Raw genomic sequence first — 19,282 nt, 5'->3', positions numbered from 1 at the left:
CACAGCATGGCCACTGATAGATGAGTGGTGTTAAGTCTGCTCCTGGGAACTGAACCTGGGCCGCTGAAGCAGAGCACGCCAAACTTAACCACTAGGCCACCAGGGCTGGCCCTAAATTTCGTTTTATAATTGCTGCTAGTATATACAAATACAACTAATATTTGTGGATTGACCTTGTATCCTGCAATCTTGCTAAACTCATTTATTTGTCCAAGTAGTTATTTTTTTGTAGATTCCTTAGGATTTCCTATGTAAGCATTCATGTCTACACAGAAGTTTTACTCCTTCCCTTTCAATCTGTTTGGATTATTTCTATTTCTTGTTTTTTCTTGCATTGGTTAGGACCCAGTAAAATGTTGAATAAAATTGGTGAGAGGCGGCAGCTTCCTTGCCTCATACCCCATCTTTAGGCAGAAACCATTCAATATTTCACCATTATGTGTGGTATTAGTCTAGGTTTTTTTTCTATGGATGCCCTTTATCAGGTTGAGGAAATACGCTTTTATTTCTAATTTTCTGAGTTAAAAAAAATCACAGTCATGCTTAGTTCGTCATTTCATTTTTTTTTTTTTTGATCCTTGGAGATAATCTTGCAGTTTTTCTCCTTCATTCTGTCAATATGGTCAACTACACTCATAGGCATTTTTTTGAAAGTTAGATTAACCTTGAATTTCTGGGATAAATCTCACTTGGCTATGATGTAATTTTTTTTTTTTTTTTTTTGGGGAGAAAAGCAATTTTATTTAATTTCATGCTTCAAATTCGTATATGTACGTTAAGTACTATATAAACTTGTCTTTAGGATATTGTTTGACTTGGGCAATATTATCTCATCTGAATTTATTTGGAGAAATACAGCTTATTAGCCATTCTGCATAAAAATAACAAAAAAACGCTGCCAAATTAGAAACGATCAAATTTTTAACTGATCCCACACACACATTCTTTTACTACTGGGTTGTTCACTGTTACACTTAGCATTTACCTTTAAGGTAGGTAAAACATTATCAAGGTAGCAAGGAAGAAATGACATCATGTGTATAAGTGGCCCCATGGGTTACACTTACTGGTGACAAAAATACACTGGCATTGTGCACTATACTTGTATCATAGGTTACAAAAATTGTTGACAGCCAAAATGAATCTTTGAAAGGACCCTTTAATAGTTAATCTTTGGGTTTAAGGAATAAAAAATAGTCCCATACTGCATTTCACATCTCTTAAAAATAGGAAGTGTTTTAGCAGCTTAAAACCTTTCAGTTATATAAAACTTATTACACTAGGATTTACTTTGTAATATAGTTTACAACCAAATCAATTATACATATCACTGGCACTTTAGCACATGGGCAAACTTTAAAAACAGATTATTTTGGACCTTTAAAATTAGGCCATAGTATAAAAAAGTCAATGGTCTTACATTCAGCGAATTCATACTAAAATATTCTATTTTTGTAGAATAAATGCCAACAAAACTTTACATATGCTACAAGTTTATTACATGTATTTACATGGCTCTTTCCTAGGTACTTTAAACTTTCACATTATACAGCTCCCTGCTTTAAGCGAGCTTCACAGGGATGATTTGCGGCCAGATCACTGTCAGAATAGCTTGTGCGGTGCTGTAATACAAAAATGTATTTTCAGAGCTACTCAGTGACCGCCAAATATTCTTTCTATAAAAATGGTTTTGGCGCATTTGTTGGCAAACACATACCCCACTGTATGTAAGAAACAGGGCCACTGGGGTATACTGTCTCATCTAAATAGCCCCTAGTGCCCTTTCCACATTCACCACGGTACAGTTTACTAAAATGTAACTAAGAAAAATTCACATTTTCTCTTAGCAGTGCATCAGATTGTTGGCATGGTACTGGTTTGGGTATTTCTAGGACATTAAACTTTCAAATACTCAACTAGTTTTCAATCCCTGTGTCTTAACTAGATGCTTATAATCAGACTGACTAGCTTTCAACAAATAATCTAGTGGTCCACGAATGGTAATCTTAAATTAGTATTTTCCCCCAACAAGCAGTAGAAAAAGTCGATTCCTTTATCATTCCCCAAATCTAAATTTGAATGGTTTCACTTGAGTTTCAAATTGAAAATACTTAATATCAAAATATCAAGTACAATTATCAATAATTCAGATATTTTAAGTTGCACTGATGCTACCATTAGATCACAGTGCACACAACACAACGAGATGAAGTCTAATTATATTTTTCTATGTTAATTAGCAGTTTTACACAAACAGATTAATTCCCTAGTGAATCTGGTCTGAAACAACTGACAACTACCCTTAAATGTAACTAAATTTAAACATTAGCACTTTATTTTATACCTGTACTTTAAGTAAGGTTTTAAGTTGAAATGTCATTATTTCCTTATCAGAAGGATTAAAAGAAACAGGAACCCAGTGGCTTGGTGGTTTAGGAAGAACACTTGGGGATGGCGGCTCACTAAATTTGGCTCCAGCATAGTTCTGATTAGTTTGAGACTTAAAAAGCAAGCTGGGACCTGATAAGCTAGAGTGGTTATTTGGAAAATTTTTGTTCTTTCCCCTATTTTGCATGGCCTGCCATGCAGCTGCTGATGAGTTATAAGTATGTCCTCTTTCTTTTTTCTTATGAACAATCTTCATCTGGGAATTCTGATCCTTGGTCTTCTGTCTATTAAGCTGTTGTTGGTTCTTACTAACATTTCTAGATTGAGGGGCTGGAATGTTATACCTCTCTCCGCCACCCATCTTCAGCTTCTTTGTCACCTTTCAGTCTGCTTTTCAGAGCGCAGGATTTCCACTACGTGTCCCCTTCCTTGCTGCCAAGCCCAGGATAACAGATGTTGCTTTCTGACAGATCCTCTCCTTTGTCTCAATCCAGAAGTTTTCATGGGCCGATCTGCCGAGTTCAGCCTAGGCGCTGAGGCCAACATCTGAGTCTCCTCAGCACACAAGTTTGAGAGAAGTCCTAGCGACTTCACGCTCGGGCCCCGGGCGCGGCGGCTCCTCTAGGCGGCGAAGCCCCCCTCCCCTCCCAGGGAGCGATGAGGCACGGAACGAACAAGGCCCACGAGCGCCGACGAGCTAGCTGCTAGCCACCTCACCGTCGCGACCCGACCTCCTCCTTCGGCCTCTACCGACCTGATGTAATTTTTTTGATAAAAACTGTTCCTCTATATTCATGAGGGCTATTTGTAAATTTCTTTTCATGTAGTGTCTTCATTAGGTTTTGGTATCAGGTTATGTTAGCCTCACAAAGTGAATTGGAAAGGGTTTTCTTTCCATTTTCTATAATAGTTTGTGTAGGATTGGTATTAATTTTTCCCTGAAATGTTTGATATAATTTACCAGTGACGTTATCTGCACCTATAGCTTTCTTTGTGGAAATGTTTTTGATGACATATTTAATTAGGGTTCCTCAACTGTGGCACTATTGACGTTTTAACCGGACAGTTCTTTGCTGTGGGAGGCTGTCCCACGCATCGCAGGATGTTTAGCATCAGCCCTGGCCTCCAGCCCCTAGACGCTAGTCATTCTCCCTCATGTTGCTGTGACATCCAAAATTGCCAAACGTCCCCTGGGGAACAAAGTCACTCCTGGCTGAGAATTATATTTGATATATACTTAATATATGTCCTAAGGTCATGATTTTTCTTTTAATACCTTTTCTAATATACATATTTAAATCTATAAATTTCCTTTTGACACTATCTTAGCTGCATTCCACAAATTTTGATATATTGTATTTTCATTATCATTTGCCTAGGAATATTTTCTAATTTCCCATGTGACTTCTTCTTTGGCCCATGGGTTATTTAAATGTGTTTTTAAAAACTTTCCAAATATTTTGGCATTTTCTAGATATTATAGTATTACTGGTTTGCAATTTAATTCCATTGTGACAGAATATACTCTGTAAGATTACAATCTTTTGATGCATATTGAGTCTCATTTTATGGACCAACATTTGGTTTTTCTTGGTGGGCATACCATGTTCTCTTGGGGAAAAAAAAGCAAATTTGATAACTGTTGGATGTAGTGTTCCATAAACATTAATTTGGTTAAGGTGGTTGATAGTGTTGTTAAGGTCTTCTATGTATTTACTTATTATTTTTCTCTAGTTATTCTATTAATTTCTGAAAGAGGGGTAATAAAATCTAACAAAGATTGTGAGTTTATTTCTCCATTTAATCCTCTTGACTTTTGATTCATGTGTTTTGAATCTCTGTTATTAGGTACATATACATTTACAATTGTTACGCCTTCCTTACAAATAGATCCTTTTATCACTGTGAAATGTCCCTCTTTATCTCTGACCATACTGTTTGTTTTGAAGTCTACTTTATTTGTTAACGTAGCCGTTATATATAGCTTATGCTTACTGTTTGCTCGGCGGTATTGGTGTTCCTTTGTAAGTAGAAAAAATACTATAATATTTTATATTTATAGTGCATTATTTATGAAGAGATTTAGCTTCTGTGCTCTCCTCTGATCTCCACAACGATCTTAAAGGAAAATGATGCTATTATCTCCATTTTATAGAGATGAAACTGAGCCGCAGGACTTAAGTGACATTTCCAAGAGCACAGTGGTTAGTGAGGACCAGAGCCCGGTTTCTGTCTTACCTCAATGCTTGGCTCTTGGCCATTAGGATATACTGTTCTTCATAGATTAGGTGGAAGAAGAATTGGAGGGATCCAGCATGGTCTGTCAAGGGAAAAGTGAGGACAAATGTAGGAAGTGTATGTGGAGAAGGTGGTTCATTTTCTATCATCTAAAGACATGGATGCTCACAGTTCCTCTCCAGGGCTCAAGATTGACTCTAGAGAAAAATCTTTTGCTTATAAAGATGGTGAGACATTGTCACCATAGGGCGAATGGAATCATCAAGATCTCTGAGTATCAGAGGAGAGGCTGGGCTGTGAACATCACTATCACAACACACACCTGATGAACAGCAGTTATTTGTCTTCATTATGTTATATGTAGTACAATTTAGCCTGGAGGCAGAGGGATGGATAAGATGATCACTGTTTGGCTGCCAGCCCTAAGATTCCATGAGTCCTTCTCATGGAAGCCACAAAGAAGCTGATGTCTCAAGATGCCACTCACCTGGGGAAACTGATCTTGCCTGAAGGAGCCCTACTTTGCTTCTCATCGGGCAGTCTAAGCCCCAGGTGGCTAAGCTGTTGGTCCTCCTGGGGCTTGGCCACTCCAGCTGGATCCGGGAGCTCCACTATGCAAATACCAATTACGAGTTTGTATTTGTGCTGACCTCATCTTTTGCTTTTAAACCTCCAATGCCCCCCAGAAGGGAATCTGTCTAGGGAATTTGGATAATAGTTTTTGGTTGGTTGGTTGTTTTTTATTTGTTTTTTGTTCAAGTGGTGAATTTTATAACTCATAGACATGAACTTGTGATTGTATTAAATGTTCCCAGCTTTGTTACAGTGATTTTTCTAACAAAAAATACTCTTTCGGGGCTGGCCCAGTGGTGCAGTGGTTAAGTGTGCATGTTCCGCTTCAGCAGCCCGGGGATTGCTGATTCGGATCCTGGGTGCGGACATGGCACCGCTTGGTAAGTCATGCTGTGGCAGGCATCCCACATATAAAGTAGAGGAAGATGGGCACGATGTTAGCTCAGGGCCAGTCTTCCTCAGCAAAAAGGAAGATTGGCAGCAGTTAGCTCAGGGCTAATCTTCCTCAAACAAAACCCCAAAAACAACTCTTTGCCTTTGTTTGCCACCTAGTCCATGTTGCTTCAATCGCTTGCTGTTTCTGAAAGAAGCTGTGAACCATCCTGCTTCTGTGTCCTTGACATTCCCTTCCTCTCCTGTGGACTCACCTCCAATGCTCAGTTCCAATACCACCTTCTCTGAGAGACCCTCACCATCTGGTCAGAGGTAGTCAATGACTCTGAGCTCCCAAGGCCCACTGAAGGAATTCTCCTACCTCTAGTGAGCCCCAAGGATCCCCTGGAGGAAATGCATTCCCCTTCAGGAGGTATGAGGACACTGGGATTGGACTTCAAACTCACTGTAAAGACAAACCCGCTGGATGAGTTTTGTGCCTGTCACACCAGCCCTGAGCTGTCACCCTCTGCTCATCAAGTGGTCATGTCCTGAGAAACGTCTTTGAACTGATCAGCGGTGTCTATTTTCACTCTATAGCTGGATGGAAAGGGTTAAGCAGTTAGGCAATCCCCCTGTGGCTTGGTAATTTCTGGAGAATCCTGGCACAAGTAATTTGCATAATGCAGACTTATCTCTTGGATAATACAGTGCCCTGCAATCCCAATGCAAATGAACTCCAGTTGTATTAACCTCTCAGGCTTGGGGGCTGTTTTTGACCATTCCTGGGAGCCCTTGCAGGAGATCACCCTTGCCCTCTCTAGCCACAAGGACAGCAACAGTGCAGACAGCACTTCCTATGTCTGGGGTGAGAATTCTCCTGGAGGTGACTCTCACCAACGTCTCACAGTAACTTCAGCAGTCTGGCTCTATGACTCACTGACAGCATGACCTAAGAGGTCAGACAGATCTACTTTCAAATTCTGGTTCTATCACTTAGTGGCCATGTGACTAAGGACAACTTGCTTGGTAGACCTCTACCCTAACTTCTCCACCTGTAAAATGGGTCCTCAAAGGGTTGCCATGGAGATTAGATAAGATAATATAGTATATGCCAAGCACTTAGCCTAGAGCCTGGCGTCTTGAGTGATTGGTGGCTGGGGTGACAATGAAGAAGACAACGTGATCTCTCAGAGATTCCTCTCTGAAGCCTATGGGATCTGATGCCAAAACATTCTCCTTTGAACAGAAGACCATCTGCAGTGTTCTAGAGACATGTGGTCCCCTCTCAGTGAACTCTGGAACTCCATCAGGGGGTGACCAGTGGCCCCTCCCTTATGGGAATCCCCATCCCCTTAGGTAGTCTGCCACTTGTCGAGAGATGGAAGGGAGTAAGCGATGACACTGAATCAGAGATCCTATCAGAAAAGTCTAAGGACACTGTGCACGCAGGAAACTGAGTCCTGTGCATTTGTGTTCTGATCAGATTCACATCTCTGCTAGGGGGAGCAGAAACCTCTGGCTCATATCTGCAGAGCAGGGCCCCCACCTGAGGCAGTTACAAGAGCCAACCTTCTGAGTATCTGCCCCTCCATATCTGTCGTGATCCTGCCATCATAAGCCCTCCTTGCGAGGAAGACCCTGACTGCCTCTGTCAACAAGGAGACTTAGAGTGTGGGGTCACCCTCTCTTCATCTCCAGGGAGATAGTCATATTCTAATCCTGTCCCTTTAGCTGGGGGAGTGGAGAGGACAGGGGTCTTGAGCAGGGACCCAGGATGTTCCCAGAGAAGACACACTGAAGAGGCCAGGGTCCTGGATAGCACAGAACAGTCTGAAGGACCCATGTGATGAGGAGAACTGGGCAAGCTGGGCTGGAGGATAACATCTGCCCCTTCACAACTTCGCTTTGGCTGGTCTTTCCTCTAGGTCACGGACTCTTAGATCCCCCCAGACCAGCAGACCCCACTGAGCCCTGGGTTTGAAGGGCCTGGATTTGGTCAGCAGCCTCAGGCACAGGGATCAGCTCCCAGCCTCCTATCCCTCCCAATCCCCATTCCCCCCACCCCTGCAAGGTAACCTGCTGGTGGAAAGTTAATGAGTGATCTATTGAATCCCACAGGTGAGATGCCTGCTCTTTACTCCCAAAACGCAGATGGCTGAAGGAGACTTTATTTTAGGGTTTAACTATTTGAAAAACTTATTTTGCTGAGGAGTATGGGTCTGGATTTTATGTATCTTAGAGCAGTTTCTTTGCAGAGATGACTCATGAGGGACTCTCGGGCATATGGTGTGGGAGATCGATTCGGCCTTGCGCAGCTTCTCAGGGACCAGGCTTCCCAGGAGTCAAGATAAGGCAGGTAGAGCTCTTGTCAATATTTAATCAGGATACACAGGAGTCGGCTCTGTAAAGGCAACACTCAGGGCTGTGTTTGTAAACTCTGACTAGTTGCCAAGGGAAGTATTAGTTCCTGCCACGTTTGAAGGGCAAGATTACAGAGTTCTTTTTTTCCAAAGTCAGTCGCAGGAATTCAGATGAATACACTGTGCTGTGTGACACCCCCCAGACCCTTACATCTTTAATAGCCCTGCTGGGGTTCTGTGTCTGTGCTGGTAGGGCGAGAGCCTGCAGCTCTAGCCCCCACTTTTTGAGAAAAGGCCCCCTGTCCTCCTGACTGGACCTTCCCAGGCCCCCTCCTCATTGCCCTGACCTACTCTGTCCACCTTCTCTGCTCAGCCAGTGCTGAGCAGGTCAACTGAGCAATGGCCTTACAGGAAGGAAGAAATTCTGTCTTTAAGTCTTTGTATTTGCCCCTTATTATTTCCAGATGACTCATCCTAGGGATTTGGTCTCCCTGGGGTGAATTCCTGCCCTCAGAGCTAAGGGGCTCCTCCACGTTGGGGGTGTTAGTTGCTTTGGGGCTGAACCGTGTGTCCTGGCCTGGCTTCCATAACATTCTCTGATCTCAACAGACAAGTCCTACCCACCTTGTCCTCTACCCAGCTCTCCTTTGGATATCACTTGCCCTTTCATTTCTTCTCCCATGGTGTGTGTGTGTGCATATGTGTAGGGTTTGGGGCAGTGCATGAGCTCTTGATATTTCCCTGATGGAAATCCTGGAGTTGCGACGGGATATTTAGTACTCCCCAACAGATCTCTTCCAGCTCCATGGCATAAATCACAGTTTCTCACAGCTCTTTAGGAGCAATAAAAGTTGCCAACAGTTATTGATTGCTATTCACGCTCTAGATAGAGGGTTAAGCACTTTATCCATTAGCTCATTTAATTCCTCGCTGCATCCTCTGAGCTAAGTGTTATTATCAACTTCATTTTATAGATGAGGCGAAAGAGACACAGAGAGGTTAAATAACTTATTTAAAGCCACACAGATATTAAGTGATCAAGCCAAGATGGAAGCCAAGATCTGCCTGAGTCTACACTGCATTCTTTGCCATCATATGCTAGCATTTCTCTAATGTAAAGAAATAAAACAACCTTATTTTAAATTTATTATAATTGCACAAGTAACACATGAATACACTATTCTTGTGAAAAAATTAAAACTGCTCAGACAAAGTTGGAATGCCCTTTGATCAACATCCTCTTTTTTTGCCCCTTTTCCTCATTCAATGGGTAATTATTCTCAGTTTGGTTAATATACTTTCAGACCTTTTCCTACATATTTACATATCTGTAAATATATGCGTAGAAAATGTGAGAATCATTTGCTGTTCAGCAATACATGGAATCATGCTGATAAGCATCATTCTGTAGCTGCTTCTTTCACTTCACAATATATCTTGACTCTCTTTCCATGTACGTGTAAACAGATTCATTCATTCCTGTCTACCACTGCCTAGAATTTCATATTATGGGTATATACTATAGTTTTCTAGATTTTATTTTTCATTCTCCAATTGGTGAACATTTGAGTTGTTATCAAATTTCCATTATCGCAATGTTTCCACCAAGACCCTTGAACATAGCTCCCTGTGCACTTTTGTGAGTGTTTTTCTAGAGCAGAGGAAGTAGAATTGCTGTGTGATAGAGTATGCAAATTTTAATAGATATGGACAAATGATCCTTCAAAGTGGCCATGCCAATAAAAAACTTTTTAACAATTGTTACACACATGTTGGGGAAAGATACCATCTCTCTAGGAAGGATGGCACAAGAGAAAATGGGCTTAATCAGCAGTAGGACACACACACAGGCAGCAGGCAGCGAGTAATGGGAGTTGTGGCTTCACAGCCTTCTGGCTGGGCAGGTGCCAATCTCTCTGAGCCTCAGTGTTCACATCAGCAAAGTGGAGACAACAATCTCACTAACTCAGAGGGCTATCGTGAGGATTAACTGAGATGATACAGGAAAGGCTCACAGCATGTGACCATGTGCATGCAAAGCACTTGATGACAGTTATCATTAGCTACACGGGAAGGAAGTCAAGACAGGGAATGTTCAGGGCTGCCTTTCCTGGAAAATCTTTAGGGACAGTAAGTCCACATCTGGGTTGGACCCGGATGCTGTCCTCTAGAAGCAGAAGACTGGATGACAGGGCACTGATGTCCAGCCAAGATAAAAGCAGAGCTAGAAGTCAAAAGCCAGGACCTGGATTTTGACAGGCCAGCCTAGGAGAGGTAGAAGGCTATACAGCATGCACGTTCATTACCTTTTAATGAAAATTACAAATTCACAAGAAATGCTTTTGATATTTTTGCTTTTGAAATAGCCTAACTTTTTAGCTCTAACGTCTTTAACATTCTGTGTGGCAATTTCGCAGGATTTTAGGCCATCAAGGCAATGCCAGTACAGTAGCAGTGCTTTCATTTGGTTTTATTTTCCTATCAGCATAGCATAGCCATCTTGGCTTTGATCTTCACTTGATGTGAGGAACCTTGAAAAAATTGTGGAACTGGTTTAAGTCCCAAACCTTGTAAAAACTGGATGATATAATATCAATAAGAAGGCTAATGCTGAGGCTGGCCCTGTGGCCAGGTGGTTAGGTTCGCCTGCTCTGCTTTGGTGCTCCGGGGCTCACCGCCTCGGATCCTGGGCGCAGACCTACACACAGCTCATCAAGCCACGCCGTGGCAGTGTCCCACATGGCAGAACTAGAATGGCTTACAACGAGGATATGCAACTGTGTACTGGGGCTTTAGGGAAAAAAAAAAATAAAAAGAGGAAGATTAGCAACAGACGTTAGCTCAGGGCTCATCTTCCTCACCAAAAAGTATACCTTAAAGGGGCTGGCCCCGTGGCCGAGTGGTTAAGTTCGCGCGCTCCGCTGCAGGCGGCCCAGTGTTTCGTTAGTTCGAATCCTGGGCGCGGACATGGCACTGCTCATCAAACCACGCTGAGGCAGCGTCCCACATGCCACAACTAGAAGGACACACAACGAAGAATACACAACTATGTACCGGAGGGCTTTGGGGAGAAAAAGGAAAAAATAAAATCTTTAAAAAAAAAAAAAAAAAAGTATACCTTAAAAAAAAAAGAAGAAAAGAAAAGCTAACACTTATGGAACATTTAAAATGTACCAGATATTGTGCTAATTAATCACTTTAGGTGTGCTACTAGGTTAGTATCTAATTTAATGTGCACAATAAGTAGAAGTAGGTGGTAGTCCTGGGAGGCAAATCTGGGTTCAGATCCGCTAGCAGTGTGGTCTTGGGCAAGAGACCTAGTGTCTCTATGGCTCAGAAAGTTTTGTTGAGAAGGGTAGTGGACTGATATACAAGACTCTAGAAACAGCCCATGGGCTCTCCGCATGAGAGGGCCCCTCCCTGACCATGATGGGAGGAAGGAGGGGAACAAGTACCAGACTCAGGGTAGAATGCCCCCCATTGGGTACCACTCTAGTTGTAGGACTGAGGTGGGCCTGGAAGCTGGGGAGGCAAAGCCCTCGTGTCAACCTAGGCAAATATAACCGCGAAAGCGGCAACTGACGCCAAGTGCCAGGCTGGGCCCAGCTCTCCTGAGGAGTGGCCTTCTTTTGGGCCTGGTGGATGAGACCAGTGTTGGCAATCCTTGGCTTGAGAGGAAGCAAAGGGGGTCATACATTCCTGACCTGCTTCTTGGAAGTCTTCATGGTGATCTGATACTGGCATGGCAGATTGGGTCTGGAATCAGAGCTCTTGAATCCTTACGAACTTCTTAAAACCACCATCTCCCCATCTCCATCCTTCCCCACGCCCAACTCCATTGTGCCAAAAGATTGCCCAAGGCCTAGTCCATCTTTTTCTAGCTTCTAAACCCTGCTGAAACCCAAGATGGGAATTCCACAGGAGGGACAGTACATTAACATCTTGGCATCTTGGAGCTCATCAGAGCTGGTTTTCTGTCACATGGGAATGCTGAGAACAGGGCAGTGAGAGAGTGGGACACCAGAGAGGTAAGTTTTGATGGTAGAGAGGTTTGGAGACTTGCCCTGGGAGGGCAGGCCTAAGCATGGTGCAAAAGAGAGAGGGAGACAGAGACAGAGAGAGGAGAAGTAAAGAGGTTCTGAAGAAAATCTTCGCACTTGTGACCATCTCTGTCTTGGTGACCTGGTTGTCTCCCCCTTCACCTTGGGACTATGAAGTTTGTTCTCCCTTCTTGGGACGTGACAACTGTCATTCTGTGCTCACCAGGCAGCCTGGAAGGTGGGATGGGAGCACTGTCCTCTCAAGTACCTCTTGGAAACTCTTGTTTCCTGAGAGGGCAGGGTATGGGGAGAGTTGGTCACAGGAAGACAGGTCTCTCTGGGCATCAGATACTCTTTACCTGCAGGAACCTGCTGTCCCCAGTGCCCTTCGACTAGCAGTTGGCACATCACCATCTTTAAAGGGAAACCATTTCTTGTGGGATTTGCTTGGGCCTCAGCTTCCCTCTCCAAAATCAACACAGACAGTTTTCTAGCCAGGGTGTGGGTGATGGAGTGCAGGACGGGGAGCCCTGAGTCTGGAGTGAAGTAGTTGGGTGACCTTGGGCAAGTCTCTTTGCCTGTGGAGTGACAGGCTTGCCAGCTGTAAGGGTGGGAAGTGTCAGCTCGCAGTGCAGGAGGTCGAAGAGCACGGAGCAGTTTTGGCAGAGAAGGTTTGCCTCTTCCTTGGTGAAATTAACAAACATCCTCTTTACACGAAATTGCATCCCTAACAGGTCCTAAAGCAAAGCTAGTGAGTTGGAGGGTCCCATGCAGTGTGAAGAGCTTCTGAGTTTCCAGGTCTCCGTTTTTCCAGGAGTACTCTTCCTAGGGGGACCAACTGTCCCAGTTTGCCCAGGGAGAAGGGAGGGCAAACCAGGACAAGTGGGTTATCTTAACTATTCCCCAAACTCTTTTTCCTGAGGCCTAGGGCAAGACCCTTCTGCCACTTGGTCTCAGGCTGAGTCCAAACCCTGATGTCCTTGGCTCTGACCTACTGGAGTCCAGCAATGGACCCGAGCAACTTGCTTTTCTTTCCCATGATGTCTTACCCTTGGTGTCATTCTCTCCTCTGTGTTTCAGCAATCCCATCCCCCTTACCCACTCTGAGAGTCAGGCAGTCTTGGATTTCAACACTTGGGTGGGTTATTCGACCAATTATTGACATCTGATCAGCACAAAATGACACATATTGCATTCTTATCAGGCGCCAGGCAATATGCTAAGAACTTTACATGTCATAACTCATTATTCCTCACAGCAACTCCATGAGATATCCTTGTTAACTGTATTATCAGGCATTATTATTATCTGTATTAGAGTTCTCCAGAGAAACAGAATCAATAGGATTTGCATATATATATATATATATATATATATATATATATATATATATAAAGAGAGAAATATTTTAAGAAATTGGCTCATATGATAAAGCAGGCTGGGAAACCCAAAATCTGCAAAGTGGGCCTGCAGACTGGAGACCAGGAAAGAACTGATGAGTATGGATACTGAGGCACAGAGGGGTGAAGTAACTTGCCCAAGGGCACATAGCAGGAAGAAGAGGAGACAAAATTTGAACCCGGGCAATCTTTTCTTCAGAACCCGTGTCCCAAACTACGATAGTAAATGGTCTTTATAACATAGGGATATTACTGCACTTATTACCTTGCTGAGTTCTTGGAGGATAAAAAGAGATGTGTTCTATTCACAGTGACTGGCAAAGAGGAGACACTCAGTATTTGCTGATTCCCTTCTCCCTTTTCCCTTGTTATTAAAAATGAGGCACGTGGCCACAGACAGGCTGGTGACTGTTACTATTAGACTCAGATCCTTCAGCACTCCTGAGGAAAGGATTTTTAGCCAGGGGAGCAAGTGTCATAGGTGTGTATGCAATGTTGAATGGCTCGCGGAGGTGGAGATGCTGGCCAGGCCGCCTGCATTCCTCTGTGTGTGTTCAAGCCAGACTGGGGCCAAGCCCTCAACAGGCCAGGAGCCTGGAGAGAGATAACAGGGCCTGGAGATGACCTGTAAAGTCCAGAGCCCTGCAGCCAGTAGGGAGATAGGGGTTGGCTGGCTTCAGGGCCCTTTATGAGCCTGCCCTTTGTCCTGGACTGAGGTCTTGGCATGCACCCTGCCCCTGTCTCTGCTGCTAGGCGCCAAGTGTTGTTGTGAGGACATGGAACCCGTCTGATGGTGATCCCTGAGGCCACCTCACCTGGTCCTCCACCCAGTTATCGTTCCATCTGACCTGAGACCCAGCGATTGAGCTGCCCGGCTGTGGTATGTGCAGGAGATGCTTTTGCTGCAGGTCGCTCGTGCTGGCCCCTGTTGGCTTTCGAGGGGAAGCCACCAAGGGCAATGAGGTGAGCTCTGGGCTCAGCAGGCCTAGGCTTAAATCCTGACTCCATTCACTAACTGTGGCATTGGTCAAATCCCATTACCTCTCTACACCTCAGTTTCTTCATCTATAGATTGGGGATAATATGTCTGATCTCTGAGCTGGTGGTTCAGTTCAAGGTGCTCACACATTTCAAAGGGCTTGACATAAAACAAGAGCTCCTTTCTTCTTGTTTCTCCCTGGAATCACTCTTTGTCTGATTAAGACGTTGGTCCTGAGGCCACCTGACAATCTGCTCTGTCTTCCTTGAGTCTACAAGTGTCAAGGAGAGTTCAAAGCACCTTGGGTTGGCCCCATGCTTGGAGCCTGGGCTTAGAGTGACTGACAAAGCCAGGCCAGGCTCCCCGTCCAGCAGTCTTGGGTGGGGAGGCCAGACTTGGCTGAGACCCAGATGGTGGCGACAGTCTCCCTGCAGGAAAAGCACCCCAAACGACTGGGGTGGATTTCTTCTACGGTTATATCTCCTGGGAACGAGTCCTGGCTGGCTTCGATTGATTTTTTTTGGCTTTTAAGTTATAGCACATGGATTTCTGGATTTCACAGCCCTCTAGCCAATATGCAAATGGTTTTAATTTGAGGTGTAACAGACAGGTGGAATTAACACTCAAAAGCCGGCAGTTTCTTGGTAGTTTCTGCCATAAAGCTGATCACTAAAAGCAAAATTATTCTTTCCTGTAGAAATAGTCTGGGTGTCTTTCATCTTGTGGTCCTTTTAGGCTGTGGTATTGAAGAGGAAAACATTTAAGCAGGAAACTCTAAGAAGAAGGAATTTTTTTCACTCCTTTTGGATATGACACATTGTTTTCTTCGTGTGGGTTTAGCAGGAGTAGGTTGGGGGCTGTTGTCTGAGTGACAGTTGGGTCAATCTTGGATCAGAGAGGCAGAGGCCAGGTAACTCTGGGCAGCCCCCCAGAACTTTTTTCCATCCTTCCTTGTCTATTAGTTCTCTTTTCTTTAACTCCTTGTGGGTTTTTTTTCCTAATGGGACACTCTGGTCCAGTAGAAGAGACATTGACTAAATAACTGGGATGAAGATAATGGTTAAAAGCATGAGCTTTAGAGTGGGACTGATGTGGACTCAAATCCTGATTTTTTTCCACTTCCTGTCCTGTGACTATGGGTTCTTCATTTTACCACACTAAGACTTGGTTACCTGTAAAATGGAAATGAAAATAGCACCTGCTTCATTTTGCCAGGATGAAATACATAATTATGTAAATCATACAGTACAGCCAGCATAAGGTTTAAGTCTTTGTTTAATGTATTATCAGCAAACTTAGGAGCTCTAACCCACCAGCAACTGATGAGTCACATTGTGGTTCCAAGCCGTGTGAAGTGCTCCGTGGGGAGGCGAGAGAAAGATGGGTCTTATTTCTTGGCTCTGAGGAACTCTGGGAGGAACAAGACTTACACATGATGAGTTAAACAGATCTAAGCCAGAGTTTCATAAAATGCTCAGTTGAATGAGGCAAATGATAAGAGGAACTGAAATACAGGGAAGAGAGGCCATCATGAGAAGTGAGAAGTTGCCTAGCCTTTACTGAGCACTTACCGTGTACTGGCTTCCGAGGAGTGGACCCTCAATCCTTGCCATGGGAGGTGGACATATTTACCCCTGTTTTATTCACAAAAGGACACAGATGCTCAGAGACATGTAATAACCAGTCCAAGGTCATATAGCTAGAATTGGCTAGAGCTGGCACTGGAATCTGTAGGATGGAGAGCAGGCTCAAGCTGCCCTTGAAAGGGTACAGAGAGGCAGAAGTCAAAGGGGAGCACTGTTCCTAGGTTTGCTGCCTTATGGAGCTATGGAACTGAACCATGCTAGGACAACACTAGGAGTACTGTCTGGGGCAAGAGGAGGCCCCCTTGGGCACCCCACTGGGCTTGTCATGCTTGGCAGGCTGTGGGCATCAGCGTCAGCCAGTCCTGGCAGGTAGAGACCACATACGGCTTCTGCCTTGCCACAGCCCAGCAATGAAACCCGACACGTGTCTTGGCCACACAAGGTGCCAGGTATTTGACTTCTTATCGGGCTGGGCACATTCCATGGCCAAGTGGTCACCTGGGTTGCCTCTGTCAGGGTAGATCCACTTGGGGCTGTGTGTGCATTTGCATTGCTGCCTGCCTTGAGAGTTTTGCATTTTTGAGAGTCCGGCCTGGCTATTGGGGGGCGGGCGTGCTGGGTGTGCTGCCCTGGCTGCTGTCCTTAGCAGCAGGGAGACGGATGGCATCCTGGGACAAGCATGGTTCTGGTGTAAGAGGACCTGGATTTGAATCCCACCCACCTTTCTTCGTTGTATGACCTTGGGCAGGTCACCTCACCTCTCTAGGCCTCAGTTCCTTTTCCATAAATAGGAATGGTAAAAAACGCTTACCTTCAGTTTCATTTTGAATATCAAATATGATAAAGAGCCTGAATCACCTTGCTAGGTGCTCCATAAAATTAATAATCATTATTTTTAACGACCTTAGCTGCTTCTGAAACATAGAGTTCTGAGCTCTAGACTAGTACTCAGAGGAGAGTGGGCAGCGATGAGTACGAGAATGGATCTGAGGCTGCCATGGTATCTTGCTTGTTCAGACTTGGAGGAGCCCTATCTTCAAATCCTAAGCTGTGCGAAGGAATTAGAGCTGAGTTTGAGCTTGTGGAAATGCTGCACTTCACCAGATGCTCAGAAAGGGCTGTGTGGTTGTGATAAAACTTTGCCCCTAAAATGTCTCTCCTGGGCTGAAACTGGGCTTGAAGAGAGTTTCGCTCAAATCTGTTGTCCAGTTAGGAACAATAGCAATCGCGATGTGCAAATGCATGTGTGTGTTTCTCGTCCACGGTAGCCAGGGCTTAGTGGAAAGAGAACACTATGTGTCAGATGCACGCTGCGTTTAAACTGCAGCTTGCTACCGTGTGATGTGGGGCAAGTTCCTTTACTTCGCTCTGCCCCTTTTTCATGTCAGGAGGGCTGTGTTCTTTTACTCCTTTCTTTCCCTTGGCATCTACAAGAGCCCTGTGAAGTTGACGTTATTATGATTATTATTATGGTGAGCAAACAACCCCAGATCACTGAGTGATTTTCCCAAGATCACTTGTCTAAGAAACCTAGAGTGAGAATGAGGTATTACACCAGGATCGAGCCTCATGTGTTGAAAATCTCATCCAGACCCACCCTGGGACCCTCTCGAAGAAGTTCTGGGCCAGGGGTCCAGTTTGAGACCTTGAACTCTTCTTCTGGCTTCCTAACCACTGTGCTTTTCCAGACTAAATTTCTGTTCTCTGGTGATACCAACTGGATATTTGCATAGTGTATCTCTGAGAACAATCTCAGGCCAGAACTCTGACGTTTTATGAGAAGTTGGCTGATTATATGAGGCACCATTAGTCTGCAGCCATGGAGCAGATAGGGTAGACTGACTCTTTCAGGGGGTTATAAAAATTCTTTGGATGGTTATTGCCAAAAAAGGTCTAAAATGGACTGCAAGGTGTTTCTCCAGAGACATTTTTTGGGAGGGTAGGTCCGGCTTTATGGAGAGTCACTAAAGAATAGTCTAGATGGTCCTGGGGTTTTGATTTTGATCAATTCAGTCTGAAGTCAACTTTAGTCTCGAAAATCAGGTCAACCAGCCTACAGCTCCAACGCCCCAGTCAGGTGAACACAATGAGGGGTCAGGTGAGAGGGTGGAGGGTAGCTCTGGTTAATTCAGGGTTCCCTTCTGAGTTTCAAGAAGTGGAATGACCCCTTAGGGGTGGAAGACCTGTGGATCAAACAAGAATTTTATTTTCCTCCAGCAAATGAAGGAAAATTCACAGTGGTTGGGAAAAAAAGCCACAGAAGCTGTGGCTTTTGTGGATGCAACCTTAGCACTGTTTTCTCCACGTGGCCTTGTCCTTGTTAGCAGGAGCTCGTGGAAGCTGATTGCCGCAAGGCGCCAGGGAGGAAGAGGGGCTGCACAAGGAACTGCACTAGGCCAGGAGGCACAGATTTCTGCAAATCAGGTTGCGGGTGAGTCAGAGACTTCCACTTAATCTTAGCCCGCCCAGCTCCCAGCTTGGAGAGTCAGGTACAATCGCTGATCCGCTTGGGACACGAGGTTGGAGAAAGAGAAGCAGGTAATCGCTGCATGAGTCAGGCCCAGAACTGGGGATACAGTGGTGCCATTGGCAGTTCTGGAGACCTCTGACTGGGGCTCCGGAGCTGACTGACCCCTTAGTGTCAACCCTCTACCTCCTGCTGGATACCATTCCCCCAGCATTACAGCTATAAGTGAAAGGACTAGAGGACAAAGAGAACTTATCAAAGTCTTCCTGGCAGAGAAGTTAACCCAATTCTGCCCTTCCCAGTATGACAAGCTGCTAAAATCCATCAGATTTCTCTTTGGGTGTTTCTCTCTTCTTCCTGGCTTATGTGGTAAGATGCTTCCTTTTCCTGGAGGAGTCAGGAAGCATCCCACTGTGGATGTTCTAGCATCCTCATGCTTGTTCTCTTTCTTCTGGATCAGCATTTGTGACATATTCCAGGAATAGAATCCTTACTTTGTTCCTTCTTTTCCTTTCCTCCCCTCATTTTCCTCTTGCTCTCTCTCTTCTTTCCTATAACTTCCTCAGCTCCTTCACTTTCCTCTTCTTCTTCCATCTCTTTCTCCTTCCTTTGTTTATATACATTAATTTTGCTCCCTACCTCTGACAACCTTGCTCCCTTAACAGAACTGTGGGCTCCCTGAGGCCAGGGACCGTGTCCTAAACTTGCATCCCACCTGTCATATGCAGGGATTTTCTTGAAACATTTGTCAGTGTGGTTCTCAGTGAGGCTGTGTGCCCCCTGGCCTGTTACAATGCTGCAGAGACCACGGCTGGAGCACTGCCCTTCCTTCCCAAGCCCTCCTTGGCCACTTTCTTTGGCTGTGGCTCTAGCTAC

The 19,282-nt window shown here is 44.6% G+C and overlaps 1 protein-coding gene across 1 annotated transcript; it reads right to left on the bottom strand.

The window, feature by feature from the left end:
* Window positions 1-825: 825 nt before the first annotated feature.
* Window positions 826-3,137, bottom strand: LOC106780976 (proline-rich nuclear receptor coactivator 2-like). The gene has a single exon (XM_070272759.1). The coding sequence runs from the start codon at window positions 2,747-2,749 to the stop codon at window positions 2,339-2,341; it is 411 nt and encodes a 136-aa protein (XP_070128860.1). The 5' UTR covers window positions 2,750-3,137; the 3' UTR covers window positions 826-2,338.
* Window positions 3,138-19,282: the final 16,145 nt, after the last annotated feature.

Source organism: Equus caballus, chromosome 7 (genome assembly GCF_041296265.1).
Source record: "Equus caballus isolate H_3958 breed thoroughbred chromosome 7, TB-T2T, whole genome shotgun sequence".
NCBI classification, from domain to species: Eukaryota; Metazoa; Chordata; class Mammalia; order Perissodactyla; family Equidae; genus Equus; species Equus caballus.
The sequence above is the reverse complement of the archived record's forward strand: the minus strand, read 5'-3'. Positions and strand labels throughout refer to the sequence as shown.

What these genes read in the sequence shown, in the direction of transcription:
- LOC106780976 (XM_070272759.1), bottom strand. Translation starts at nt 2,749, where the DNA reads ATGGGTGGCGGAGAGAGGTATAACATTCCAGCCCCTCAATCTAGAAAT.